The 14,871-nt window shown below is 27.9% G+C and overlaps 1 protein-coding gene across 2 annotated transcripts in view; it reads right to left on the reverse strand.

Moving 5' to 3' along the window:
• Window positions 1-779: 779 nt before the first annotated feature.
• Window positions 780-14,871, reverse strand: part of AstA (allatostatin A) — a 61,536-nt gene continuing 47,444 nt past the window's right edge. For both annotated transcript variants that reach the window (XM_088194878.1, XM_088194877.1), the window contains exons 2-3: window positions 13,512-13,918; window positions 780-1,420 (exon numbers count right to left, since the gene is read on the reverse strand). In XM_088194878.1, the coding sequence (XP_088051004.1) occupies window positions 822-1,420; window positions 13,512-13,918 (1,006 nt within the window). In that variant the 3' untranslated portion in view covers window positions 780-821. The remainder of the gene's footprint in view (window positions 1,421-13,511; window positions 13,919-14,871) is intronic.

Here is a 14,871-nt window from a genome sequence, read left to right on the forward strand (position 1 = left end):
AATGGTTCTGTGAAAATAACTCGCACGAAGAGCTTAAGAAAAATAATTTATATTTAATTATTACTTTAACAGTTTAGTATGAGTGACATTTAGAAGTGATAGTTCATATAAATAAATCAGAAATTGCGATCACTAAAATATATTTTGATTATCAGATCAATATCAATAAGCCTTATCTAACATATTTTATATGTACTTCAAATCATAAATATGGCAACTAAATAAACGATAAATCTATGGAGTCATTTGCAATTAACTGTGAGAGTTACATAAATAAATAAAATTATTTTTCTTGCATTTCTCATTATTCTATGAGGAATTCTCGTGCGGGGTTATTTCTGGCCATAAAATAATCTAATTAAAAATTATTTTAATAGCGTAAAAAATTATATTCACTGAGAAGCGAATAATATACATTGGGAATAAATATTATTAATGTGTATTATATATAAATGTAACACTAAAAAATGACATGTGGAATTTAATATGATTTTTGTATCCCAATCTGAATGATCAAGAGGGATAAAATAAAAAATCATACATATGATCAAGTTTCAGCCATATATTTTATACATGTATATTCTTAAAATAACATTTTGCAAACACATTTAACAATGAACATTACATTTATATAATAATAGAACTTTTTTAGAAACAGTATTTTTTTTTAAGTATATTTTTTTTCATTTATATATAATTTAATTGACTAAATTTTACAATATTGATTTTAATTGATATATCGCTTGTCCCTGTGTATGTATGTATATGTATGATCTTGATTTTGTTATGTTTTTCTTAGGTAATCTGTTTTATTTTGTGTTTTAATTTGAAACATCTCCGTCAGCGTTTTCGTCTTTTTCGCCGAAAATTAAGTCTAGGTCGTCGGTGGGTGCGCTCCTCTTTCCTAGGCCAAAGTTGAATCTGTTCAAGTCTCGCTGTCTTCTGCCTAATGCGTAGTCGTATTGTCTATATCTGCCGGTCAGTCGCTTTCCTGGAGTGCCCGACTTTTTCCCCAGGCCGAATTCGTACGCTGCCCTCTTTCCCAGGCCGAATTCGTACGGAGACCGCTTGCCGAGTCCGAACTCGTACGGGGATCTCTTGCCGAGTCCGAATTCGTACGGCGATCTTTTGCCGAGGCCAAACTCGTAGGGCGATCTTTTGCCGAGACCGAATTCGTAAGCCGCTCGCTTACCCAGTCCGAATTCGTACGATCTTCTGCCAAGACCAAATTCGTAGGGTGAACGTTTTCCTAAGCCGAACTCATATGGTGACCGTTTTCCTAAGCCAAATTCATACGAAGCCTTCTTGCCTAAGCCGAATGCGTATTCTGACATTCTTTTATTAGCATCTGAGGAAGAGTCTGAAGAAAGTCGTTTTCCTAAGCCGAAGCTGTACGGTCTTGCTCTTTTGGGGTCAACATCTGGAAAAAAAAGAAGCATGGTAAGTTGATATAATTTTACACTGAACGTAAGAAATATAAGATTGGGTTAAAGATGTGAGCTAAAGAAAGATTTTAAAAGTAAGTAATAGTATAAATTTCCAGGACCATCCGTAAGACTAGTTGCAAAAGACTTACTAAAAGGGTTTCATAAAACTAATTGATATATTTGTATACTTTTGATCTTCTAAAAAACGTTTTATAGATAACAATAATAAAGTCTTGTAGGGACGAGCACTAGAAGGGTAGGGACATTACATTTAGGGGGGGGGGCAGGTGAAGGCATTTGCCCCCATTGAATTTGGCCAGAAAATGCATGCCATTTAATGAAGTACTATGAATCTTAATGAAATCAAAATATTTAAAAAGCGATCACTGACTGGTGAATTTTTGCCCCCCCTTTAAAAAAAGCTCAAACCAGAAATTATCAAGTTATCCTTCAAATAAAATATTTGTTAAAATATGTTACTTCAGTGACTACATTTTATCAAATAGATATGTATGCTATTAACATGATATGATTTCAACTTTTCCATAAGTAGTAATATTCACATTTACATACTGATCATTATTTATTTACATGCAATGTCTACTTTTCAGTGAAGTTATATTTCTACTAGTTAAGTCCAAGTACATCTTCACCAGTAAATATATATTTCTATTAGCGTAAAATATAATTTAACTGATAGGCGCTAGTGAAATTATATGCTGCTTTAAGATGTCTATGATACTCAATTTGACAGTTGCGAAACGTCCGTTTGTTGTTCAAACCCAAACCTAACCTAATGAAAGTTCTAAAATTAATTATAGTTTTAGAACTTACATTAGGTCTAGTCCAAAACACAAATGAAGCCAACTCATCTCCCAGAGAAAAATGAGTGAAAGAAGAAATACAGACACGTCACATCTCGCATATTGTTCCATAAATATTTAGAAAAGTATATTCAAAACACTTCAGATGTGAGTAAAACCGAATTTTGGTCAATAGGAGGGCGTAAAAACAAATATCACTTCTCAGAAGTCAAAAATTCACGTCAAAAGCAATAAAATCGTGTCGGTGCCGTCGCAGTGGGAACGCTAGAAATGTATGTCATTTAATAAAATACCATGAATTTTAATGGAATAGAAATATTAAAAAACTAACTACTGACAGGCCATATTTTGCCCCCCTCAAAAGAAAAGCTTTCATCCAGAATTAAACCTCATTGTTGGCATTGTTCAAAATATCGAGGTTTGAGAGATACGTTGGACTTCTCTCATTCTTCAAGGGTATATATGCCAGAAGACTGCCGTTCTCAATCACTTACTTGATTTAAATTTTGCCATAGAACTACCACTTAACTTCGACTTGGAACAACGAGAGTTCAGCGAAACTCGCACTAAGCAGATATACGCCGAATCAACTGAGATAACCTTTAGAAATAAAAAACATTCGTTTTTACTTTGACGTGCGATCTGGTCAAGCTAAGCAATCTTGAACCTAATATTCAATGATTTTTCCTTGGTGATAATGTAATCTGGTGTAATATTATGTAATTCGAAATAGTTTTGTAGAGACGAAACGAATTTAAGCATTTAATTAGTTTTTTAATTTTAACTTATTGTTAATGTATATTCCATACTAGCAGTGAAAGTATATTTTCACTGGCGTTTTAGGGAATCCATATTCTGGATATACTTTCACCAGTGGATGTATATTATTATAGACAAAATACAATTTCAGTGGTATATAACCATTTTATATTTATTATGACCCTGAATAATATAAATATTAATATTCATTATTTTAATTTTGATCGTAACATATTTTTATTCTGATCGTATGCTATTTTTATTATTTATTCTAACCCTGCATAATATAATGATGAGCAGACTGTTAATAAAATTTGAGATTTAATTTTTATTCTGATCCAAAGTTGATTTAAGTTAATAAGTAATTAAGGATCATCTGTTTGGTTCACAAAATATAGATTCACTGACCTCGAGCAGTGAATTTATAAATCTATTGTTTGATATGCTTTCACCGACTTATTTGGCGAAAGTATATTTTTACTAGTCAAAGTATAATTTCACTGGGGAATACAGATTCACTATAACATATGCTTTGACGTTATTTAACATATATATTTTTATAAAATAAAAATATATTTAAATGAAATATAATTGATATTAGGGTAAAATATAAAAGGCATGATTGTTATTGCTACATCTATCATTTTTATCTTTCCGCCGTTGAATGTAAAACAATGAAAGTCTAAATGATTTTAAAATTTAAACGGCTTTTAGCGTTTATGGTCCTTTTTTTATGTTTTATTACCGTATCTGTTACTTTTACGCATGCTATTCAAACTTTTATGATTTAATGTAAAGTGCTTATTTGAATCTCTGGTAAAATAAAATAAAATTAAAATTAATACCAAACTATTTATCTGAAATAATAATAATATTATTAATATACTACAATATTTAAATTAAGAGCAAAAAATGGTACTTTTATTTATATAAATGGGATTTGTACGTTTATGCTAAGATTCATTTACATACGATTACTAATTTACTGTGTTTTATCTCGTTAACCCATATCAACAGTAATTTACTTTGGGATCAGGTCAGGATTTTTTTAACCCATTATAAATTTTGAATTCTTTCGAATTTCATATAAAATTAAATACCATTGCTTGCATTTCAAGTCTATGTATGTAAATATTAGTTTATGCCGATGGCATGTACATCATCATCACGCTCCATTGGAGTGGTCTTACGAAATAACAGTATTTCTTACAGAAAATTATTTAAGGTGCTCTATTTTTTAAATATTAATAATTAATATTGGTATAATTTGTGCTCTATAAATGTTTTAAAATTATACTTGAGTGAATAACGAATGTATTGTTAGCATTAAAATGAAATCACTGAGAAATTAAGAAAAAAAAGTCGATGTTTTGAATTGTTTTCAATGAAAGCGTTACAAGTCGGAGTTGTACTGTAAAAAAATCGTTTAATTGACGGATAAAGAAAAAAAATAATACTTTTCACTAAAGTTAAAAAACGCAAAACTTAAACTGATTTAAATTCTTGTGCCTTAAAATAATAAACATGGAAAACCACTTTCGTTTTAAAGAATAGTATTTTATTATGAAATGCATGAAATAATTGGCAATTAGTCGCAACACAGTAAAAAAATAATTTTAGCTATGGACGAAAATACTTTTCCAAAGAATTTGTCTTTTTAGATTAAAATATCAATTATTGATAGATTTTGCCTTTAATTAAAATTGCTATTTTTGCAATTAAAAACCATTACATTTAATTGAGCTTTTAATTCGATTCTTCTTCTTTTACGATTAATTTAGTTTAACGCCATATATAAAAATGTTTATAATAATAATAATAATAATAAAAATAATTGAAAAGTATGATTAAAAGGTGATTTTTGTAATTACAAACTTTCACCAAAAATAAATAAGCAGGTAAGAGCGATAGTCTAAGAACTGCAAAACATATTAGATACTATAAATTACTATCATATTGGCGATTATGGTTTAATTTAACATTTCGTGTGTATCGTTAATAATATGTCTGTTATAAAGTGTGTATGGACAGGGCCGGATAAAGACCTTTAAAGGCCCTAAACATTTAAAATATATTGGTGCTCCTAAAGCATATATATTTAAAAATATATATATTTATTTATATATTTAAATTTAATTAAGACCATCGTAACCAAATAGGTTACCCAGTGGCGTAGCTATGGTGGGGCGGAGAAGGCGGCCCCGGGCGGAACTTGCTTGGGGGCGGCATATTCGCGATGGGATTGTCTAGTGTGGTTCTTTACCCTGAATGCACTAAAACATATATAAATCCACGAATAACAAGATCTTCATAATAACCAATTTATTATTTTAAGAAATGCTGATTTTATGACCCTGCAAAAAATGTATGGGGGGGGGCGGCAATTTTAAGGATCGCCCTGGGTGACACATACCCTAGCTACGCCACTGAGGTTACCTCAATGCGCCACGATGGTCGAAATCAATTAGTGTCGTATTTCAATACGTAAATATATATATAATTAAAATAAAATACAATAAAATATCAAAATTAAATGATACGAAGCGGACCAGCTCCTCGTATCCGACATTAAACAGGTCAATATGCAATGCCAGAATATTAAGGAGCCGGATGGCCACAGGAAATTTCACCAACATCCTTTTATAAAATAAAGCAACACTATCTGCAAAACTTTTAAATGCACACCATATTGCGAATTGAACAATATTCAATGTTAAGGATTGTGTTTTGATATGGTAATATAAAAGTTACATATTAAAAAGTATCACCATTTAAGAATAGCTGCTCAGTTTAATTATATAAAACGATAGCCATAATAAATATTTTAATTTAGCGTTTCTTACTTTTCCTTGGCGAGCAGTAAATAAACAACAGCTGTTATATCAAAATAAGGGCTTAACGTCAATGAGAGTTGCCAGATCACTTTTATTTTACAGCATTGAACTAGGTCAAAATACGAATTGGTTTTAATTTGAATTTACACCGTTGACTCGTGGGCTAAAAATATAAATGACCCTGCAAGAAGTTTTTCCCGTAATTAAATTTCGGCATCGCAGCGCCGCAAACTCAATTATTGTCCGACTATCTCGTGTTTTGGTATTTTTCCCGCAATAAAGATGAAATGTTTTGGTCTCATAATTCAAGCCAGGAATGCGAAGAAAAAAAAATAACAACAGAGATATACGATGTTGCTGAGGTTTAGAAGCGCGTTTTATTTTAGTAAGTAATTAAATGTTTTATTTTACATAAAAAAAAAACACTTTATGCAAAAGATTTTTTATTTATTTAATAAATAACGAATAGTTATTGCTTATAATATTTAATTATTCGCTATAGTGCAAAAATTAAAATTAATTTATAAATATATAACATATTGATTAAGAGATTAAATCTCGCAATATTATTATTAAGTTGAGTAAATAATGGATAAGCTTTAAGCGCTTTAATAAAAAAATGTCAATAAGAAGCCATTTTGAATGTAAAAATAAGTAAATAATTTAATCATTGAATTACAAAGAAATTAAATCGACGCGGAAAGCAAGATTAAAATAATTAATATTAAATGTAAGAGAAAATTTTGTATTAAATTAAAACAATGGATCTGTAGAGAACTTTTAAGCAAACAAAGAAGACGCAAAAAAATGAAAACATTGCAAGTAATTAATCTGATTAAAGAACCATCCCGGGAGCTTATTTCTCATCCTTAGCATAATTATAGACCATGTGAGGTTCAAAAGAATATTATTATCGAGAGTTACATGAATTATTTACATGTATGGATGATTAATTATGCATGTGTTTGTAAATATCCTACATAAATTATTTTATACAAACGAAAATGTAAAATTTGGGGCGTTTTCGACGACCTTCTTTCTCTGAGAAGATTTAATGAAATTGAAGAAATGTATCATAATTAATCAAAAATAATATTACAATAGAAAATAAAATAATTGTACGTCATATTTAGTTGCCTTTAGATTATAATTCGTTTAAGTTTAATTCTATATCGTATTTCACTGATGTATCAGGAAAAATATATAAAATATAGCAAGCAACTTGAGAATTATTATTGAATATTATTTTGTTAAAAATTAAATATTTTTAAATGATTTACAAACGCTAAAGTTTTTGAAACAAGTAGTGGTTTAAACGACATATTTTCTGAAATCATTTTTAATTAATTTTATTTTATTGCTTTTGACGTGAATTTTTGACTTCTGAGAAGTGATAATTATTTTTGCGCCCTCCTATTGACCAAAATTTGGTTTAAATATATTTATATCAACCCTCTCATATTAGAAATCCATAGTAATATTGCTAACGATAGCTAGCATATTTTTAAAACATAGTGTAATATCGAAATGCAGATAAAATATGGAGCAATATGTGAAATGCGATGTCTATCTGTACTTATTCTTCCGCTTTTTTCTCCTGAGAGATGAGTTGGCTTAGTTTGTATTTAGGACATGCCTTAATATAAGTTCTTAAACTATAATTGTGTTTCACGGACCTTTTAGAGTAGCATATTAGCGCCTATCATTTAAATCATATTTTCGCTAGTAAAAATATGTATCTACTGCTGAAAATATATATGGATTTAACTAGTGAAAATATAACTTTACCAAAAAAATACACATTTGTACATCGGATGTAAATAAATAATGATAAGTATGTAAATATATGTATGAAATCATTTAATTTTACTTGCACCTGCTAGATAATTTATATTTTCACTGGTAAAAATATACATCTACTAGTGAAAATGTATTCAGATATGATTTTACTGAAATGGCATTTTAAAAAATATTTTCGGGATAGATTCAAGAATGTTTTTTTCTAGATTTTCTTTCATGAATAACCACATGAAACTGAATGTATTTTTTAATTTTTTTTGGCGGCATTAAATCCAATTGTCAAATTATCGATAATACTGTTGCTGATTTTTCGTTATTTATTTGATTTTTTTTTAGGAATTTGATCTGAATATTCAGAGAAATGGAAAATTTAAAAAAGTAAGAAGCACTGAGCGCATTGTTATGTATTTCAGAGAAGGTCTTACTAGCAATTTAGGCAACGACTAATACTTTATAGCTATTTGAATACATTTTGTCTCATTTTATTTGTAATTAACATACAGTAAAAATTTGCAGTCTTTTTTATGAGTGCTATTATTATATAGCATTCCGTACCATACGGTCCGTCAGAAAACTGATAATATCGATATCTAGCCATATTTTTAATAATTACTTAATGTTTTTGTAAAATAATAATAATAAATTTATCAATAAACCTGGAAGTAAGAGTTACCAAAAACTCAATTAAAAGCGAATATATTCGTTAAGTTAATTTACACATAAATATCTGTGGTTAAATATAAAAATACTCAATTGTATGTTTTTGATAATATGAGCTTTTATTATTTTTTTTTATAATAGTATCACTTGAACACAATATAAAGTATTTTATACTCCACTCTTCCAGTGAGAATAATGTTACTATATTTTATGTTAATTAAAAATTACTATATAAAAGGATAAGCATTAAAAAATATATTTAGCTCTTAAAACATGCAAAATATATTTAGCTCTTAAATCAAAAGATTTCAGTAAATTTCATACATTTTATTTTAATAAAACACCATATTAGATAAACTAATGAAATGTAACAAAATTCGTTCATTAACTCTTATTGTGTTTTAAAACAACAGTTTAATTACAGAAAAGTGAAACATTAAAGCGATTTAGTGGCTTAGGTGGTGGTCATGCCATACAAACTAAATGAACAAATATTTTACCATCTTTTAACACATAATAAAAATTTAATGTTCAGGTATATAAAAGGTTGACTGACTAATATAAAATAAAAATAAAATTATAGATGTATACAATAGGTGAATGACTAATAGAAAAAATAAATAAAAGTTTAGGTCTTTTATTTGAGGAAATATTAAGTCACATCTTAACAAATTTCAACTACTTAAAATTAAATAAAATATTTAATGATCAACATATTTTAATAAAAAAATATATATCTAATCATCGTCTATTATTAAATAAATATTTTTTAGAAAAATATATTCCTTTCATCTATTTATAATTTTTATCTTTACGTTTTCAATTTTAATCTCATGAATCAGTCCTTTATAATAATAAAATTACATTTAAATAATATACTAAGCCTAAATATAACAACTAAATTAATACCATATGTTAATTTATTATAAAAAATAATATATTTCTTGGGCGTTCTTTGAAAAATATTTAACAAATTGTTAAATTGCTACAAACTGGAATCTTCATGGTTCATTATGTACGTTGGAATTTGTTCTGCACGAACAATCTTCAAGTAGGTAAAGATATTCTTTGATCTTACTAAAGCGTTTTTATAATAAAATCAATCCAAACTTGAAATTAAGTATTTATATACATTCGATTGAGTGTAATGTAAGGATAAGGCAAAGATTAGCAGCAATAAAAATAACTTTAATGCAATAATTAAGTGTGTAATTTAATGGCAGTTTAAATAGAAAAACTAATTTATTTGTTTAATTTACTACAATAAAGCTTAAACTCTTTGCAATTATTTATATTAATTTATTTTACATTTTGAAACTGTAATTGAATCGTCACGAATGACGATAAATCCTAGAACGAAACCAATATATAAAATAGCCACAAAGGAGAATCGTAAAAGCCACAGTCGTTTCCGATTGAAAATAAATAGATTAATATGAAAACAAACAATTTTATCGACTATTGTTGTCAATATAGAATGATGGATAGGAGTTCATGCAAATTCAATTATTTCAGCATGTCACAAGTAGTTTAGGTTTGGAACGAATGAGATAATGTGTTTCCTAGAGTTTTATATATAGTATAATATTATCAGTGGGCGTATAAGGCACGTGCCGAAAAATTTACTATATTGCAGATTTTTGATTGATCTTAGTTTAAATAATTTATCTAATAAATATGAAAGACGTATTATGCTAAAACTGATTTTTCGATTGCCAAAAGAAAGTATCAATAATACGCCTTTCATTTAACAGCTGTTGTCAACGTTTGATGTTTAGATTTCAACGTTTTGTTTTTGTTTCTAAGAGACGATGTAAATGACAACAAAGCCTTTTCACAGGACAGAAGAGTATACAAGGCGTTTAAACCGTCACTTTTGAATAATATTATTTGTTTATTTTAGGTTCAATGTACTTAAAAAAAGGTTATTCAATATTTGACGATTTGAGAGCAATAACCGTGAAATATTAAATATCACCGAATTTTACACGTCTCCTTTGATCTCTGTTCTAATTTTAAATTGCTGTTATAAAGTATCTATAATATATCTTATTCAGCTCTTTGCAAAAGCCATTTACCGATTTAATTTTTTATTTTTTAGGTGAAAAATATTTAAAAATACGATCACTAGTAATTTATTATTTTAATTCATTCATAATGTTTTATATTTTATTATTCTTTAAATTTTCGGAAGAGGTTTCTATTTTAAAATTTCAGCATAAGAGTTGCGGAAAAACCATGGAGCATTTTAAGAAAATTCTCAGTAAAATATATGTGTAGTTTTAAAAGTATTAATTATATATTCCCAGACTTAATTTAGTACTAAATAAAAAAACACATAAGCGATAAATCTAAGTATGCATAAAATAAGCGGACTTTGAGGACAACGCTGCTGCGACTGACGTTACGTTACGTTGCCCCTAGCAAAACAGTGGTGTTTTCAGCCAAGTTTTACGTTAATTGTATTATGTTTTTTTTAAATACAAAAAATTAAATTTATTAAAATTAAAATGATTAGATTATTAAAAAAATATTGCAATTTTTAATAAATTTTTTTTTGATGTTTGTTATTGTTTAATTTTTGAGCAAAAATTCAGATCGTCACGTATATGTGATTATACATAAAGTTTTTCGTATGTGCGTTAGACCAAAGAATGCGAAGAGAGAAGCGGCGGATTCTGCGATACTTAACGGTCTAAAATTGGGTCAGACTTTTTTTGTTAGTAAGTGCAAGTTGTAAAGGTCTTAAAGTTCGGATCCCTTGAAGTGTAAATGTCAGAGAAAGTCTCCATAGAATATTTAATTTTTCACGATCACAATCGTAATAATATTTGTAACATCGAATTAGATTTTATTAATTGAACTATTGAATTAAAAATGAAAAATAAGATCAGCAGAAACTATTTGTATACTGCACAGTGCTTTTGGCGTGGTTACTGGTAAGGATAGTAATGTAGAATGAGGTTCTAAAAAGTTATGAGAGCATTGAAGATGAAAAAGTTTATCGCTTATTTTAAGCAACATAAACAATCTATTTTTCGCTAATATTGTAACGTACAACAAAAAATGCATACTTAACGACATAAAAGCTTGGCCAGCAAAACGTTTTTAAATTTGACAAAAATAACCCCTAATCATGTTGCACAAAAAAATAAAAGCAAAATAAAATTGAAGACCTTATGAAAAATGCCAATGTACGATTTTTACAAAATTTGTTTATTGTCAAAATTAGCATTCTCTACAAACTCCGTTAAGAAAAAAAATCACTTTTGTCAAAAAAGGCAAAAATATAACTACTTTTGGAAAAATAGCTAATGTCTAAACATTTTGTATGAAGAATATGCATGTCTTTTTCTTGTAAATTTAAAATAGTTAAAATAATCGTGTAAATATAAATAATTTCGAATAAAAGGTTTTATATTCATTATTTTTGTTAATAGACATAAGAGTGGAATTAAAAATAAAATAAAATTTGATAATAAATGTATGTTTAATTTTAGAAACTGTTGATTCTTAGCGACCCTTTTTTACGCAGGAAGATTGAGCAGCTCATATTAAAAACACGCCGCAAAAACGCAAGAGCGTACATATAATGTTTTTGTTGCGTTAAAATTTTTTTGTTTTCCTAATGTCGAGGGAATACTAATTTATTACAATACTCAAAAAATGTGCAACATGAACAAATATTCTCTGCTCATGTGTATTTAAAATTTTAAAAATACATCTATTGCAGATCGTCATTTAGGTGATTCGGTTGTGATTTTTTACACCTTACATTTTATGTTGCAAAGTTCTTTGAGTAATATAACTGATAAGCAAAAAAACGTGTTTTTATTAAAAGTAAATAAGAGTTAATTAAAAAAGCAAAGGTGAATGAAAGTAATATTTAAATCTAAACAGTGAAAATCGTTTAATATGAAATATGGAACAATCAAGTTGGAAATGTTTTTTTTATGCTATTATTTAAAATGCTTAGATAAAACGTTTAAGCTATTTAATATTATTTTTCTGATAAGAAATTAATTAATTAAAACAATAATTGATTTTATAAAAAAAATCACGTCCACAAAAATTTACATATGTAGAAATTATATGGGAAAAAATAAAAAGTAAATTTTTTTTATCTACAAATAATATTGTCTCTGTTGGTTCGTTTAACCGTTAATATTTACATTTTGTCGAGTTTTAGGTAGCAAAATACACAATGGATCGCTTTTTGTTTCATGTTAAAATAAAATAAATAAATAAAATCATATATGATTTATCCAAAATATTTTTTATTTCATATTAATCGTTATTCACTGTAAATGTAAAATATTTTTTATCAAATAATTAAATATTATTATATATTTTACAGATGTTTAGAAAATAAAAAAATCACTCGAATGAGTTTATTTAAACATTTTTTTAATATAAAGTCAAAGAACCTATAAGATAAGTATATATCAAGAATGATTCTGGTGAAACCATTAGCTAGAAAACGAATCAATAACTTCTGTGCATTAAAATATAATGTACGTATTTAAATTTTTGCATGTTCTTTCTAATATAACTTTTTAATATTATCATTAATTTTAGAATCGACTTGACGTAGATAGAATATTAAACATTTATATTAAAGCATTTTTTTCAATATTAGACAGTGAAGGTGGCTAGAATGATGAAGATTAATGCTATACACTTATTATTTTTTTATTTTATTATTTTCTACTAATTTTCTGCTAATTTTAATATATATTTTTTTAGTATTTGTAATATATGCATACATGTATATATTCAATAATGTTAAGCTTAAGCGGTAAATATGAGTAAATTGTAAGTAAATTTATTATGAGAAGAACAGGTAATGTAAAAAATGCCCGAAAATGTCCAAGTTGGTTTTTATTTTTTATATGTATTATTTTATTGCTAAGATAAATTTATTATGTTTTAATATATTTAATTTTTATATTTATATCGTATTTTCTTGTAATCAAAGAAGAAAATCGGCTCAGTAAAAAAATCATACTATTTTCCACAACAGAGCGCGACTATAAAATTAAATGAGTTGGGCTATAAAATTTTGCTATATACACTATATATTGCGCTTCTTCAAGCATTTTGACATATTATTATATGGTAAGCTGATAATAATGTATTTGGACTTGAAGTCATAAACCGCACTTATTTTCATAGCATTCTAAAATATAATATATAAAAATACATACCGTAAGTGTCATCTTCGACGTCATCTTCCTTCGACGATTCGTCCACTTCGTCATTCCACGCTGGTTCTTCGTCGCCATCCTCTTCCAAGCCTTCCAAGAAGTGCTTATATTTATCGTAGTCGTTTACAGTACTCCTCTTGCCCAGTCCGAAGTTGTAAACTGGCAGCCTTTTGTACTCAGACACGTATGTGTAGCCTCTCTTTTTCCCCAAGCCAAAGTCATACGAAGAAGGCGCCCTTTTGTGCATCACCCTGATGTTACTTAAGTCTTCTTCGGCTGCATCAGAGTTCGTCGAAAGTTCTTCATGGTTTTGTCCTTCGTGGTTGGTGGCGGATTGGGCTTCCGGAGAGCACAGGACTTGAACTCCCAGAACCAGCACCAGAACGCCTAACGTAAGCGGAGACATTCTGAAATTAAAAATAAATACCTGTGTTATAAATTTATTATATTACTATTTAAAACAAAAAATAAAAGTATATCTTATGAAACCCAGATTCCAAAAATCACACTTCCAACACAAGATTAAGAGGTTCGAGAAAAATTCGCAAACGTAATGAAAATTTTATTTTTGTGGGAAACTCTATACTTTTCCAATTAAATTACTATTAAACGACTGCTGTATTTTAAAATAAACAAATTTATAGACGAGAGAATAAAAAGGTCGCGATTTTAATATAAATCATTGGAGACGTTGAAAGTGTCGCAAATCTTGACTTGCTTTTGTATTTTGACGGCGAAGAGAACTTAAGTTTAAGATAGGAGCTTATGATATGCAAATAAACGTGTTTTTAATTAGAAATATATTCTTAAAAGATTACTATATTTAGGTCATTATGACGTCGTTGCTTATTGTTATTAATTTATTTTTTAAGTATTTATGCAAGATCCACACTTTCATGTACTAAAATAAAATTATAAAAAAGTGCTTTTAAGAGAATACACGTCGATGCATTTCTAGGGATTCGTATCCCAACACACCTTGCAGAAGCAATTAATAATGAACCAGACAAAAATTAATAACCAAAAACAGATTGTAGCAGCTTGCAATCTTTACTGCCTTCTATAATTATACTGTCATATAACAATCAGCTTCTAGCCCGTTGCTTTATGAATTCTTTCGCTATATTTTTTTATACAGAATTTAGCCAACAACTTGTATTTTAGTTTTAAGTTTTAAGCGTTAAATGTACGTAATAAAATAAATTAGATATACATCTTTAAATGCGGCACAGTGGTCGTTCAAATGCAAATGATTTTATAATATACAATTTATTATAGAGCAGCATATTGGAATGCGATATGGCAAGTTGCATGGTTGCCAAATCCAAAAAAATCCAAATAAACCCTAAAATCTTCGTAA

This window comes from Plectrocnemia conspersa, unplaced genomic scaffold (genome assembly GCF_051122295.1).
Source record: "Plectrocnemia conspersa isolate PC_06_02 unplaced genomic scaffold, ASM5112229v1 ptg000010l, whole genome shotgun sequence".
Lineage (NCBI taxonomy): Eukaryota > Metazoa > Arthropoda > Insecta > Trichoptera > Polycentropodidae > Plectrocnemia > Plectrocnemia conspersa.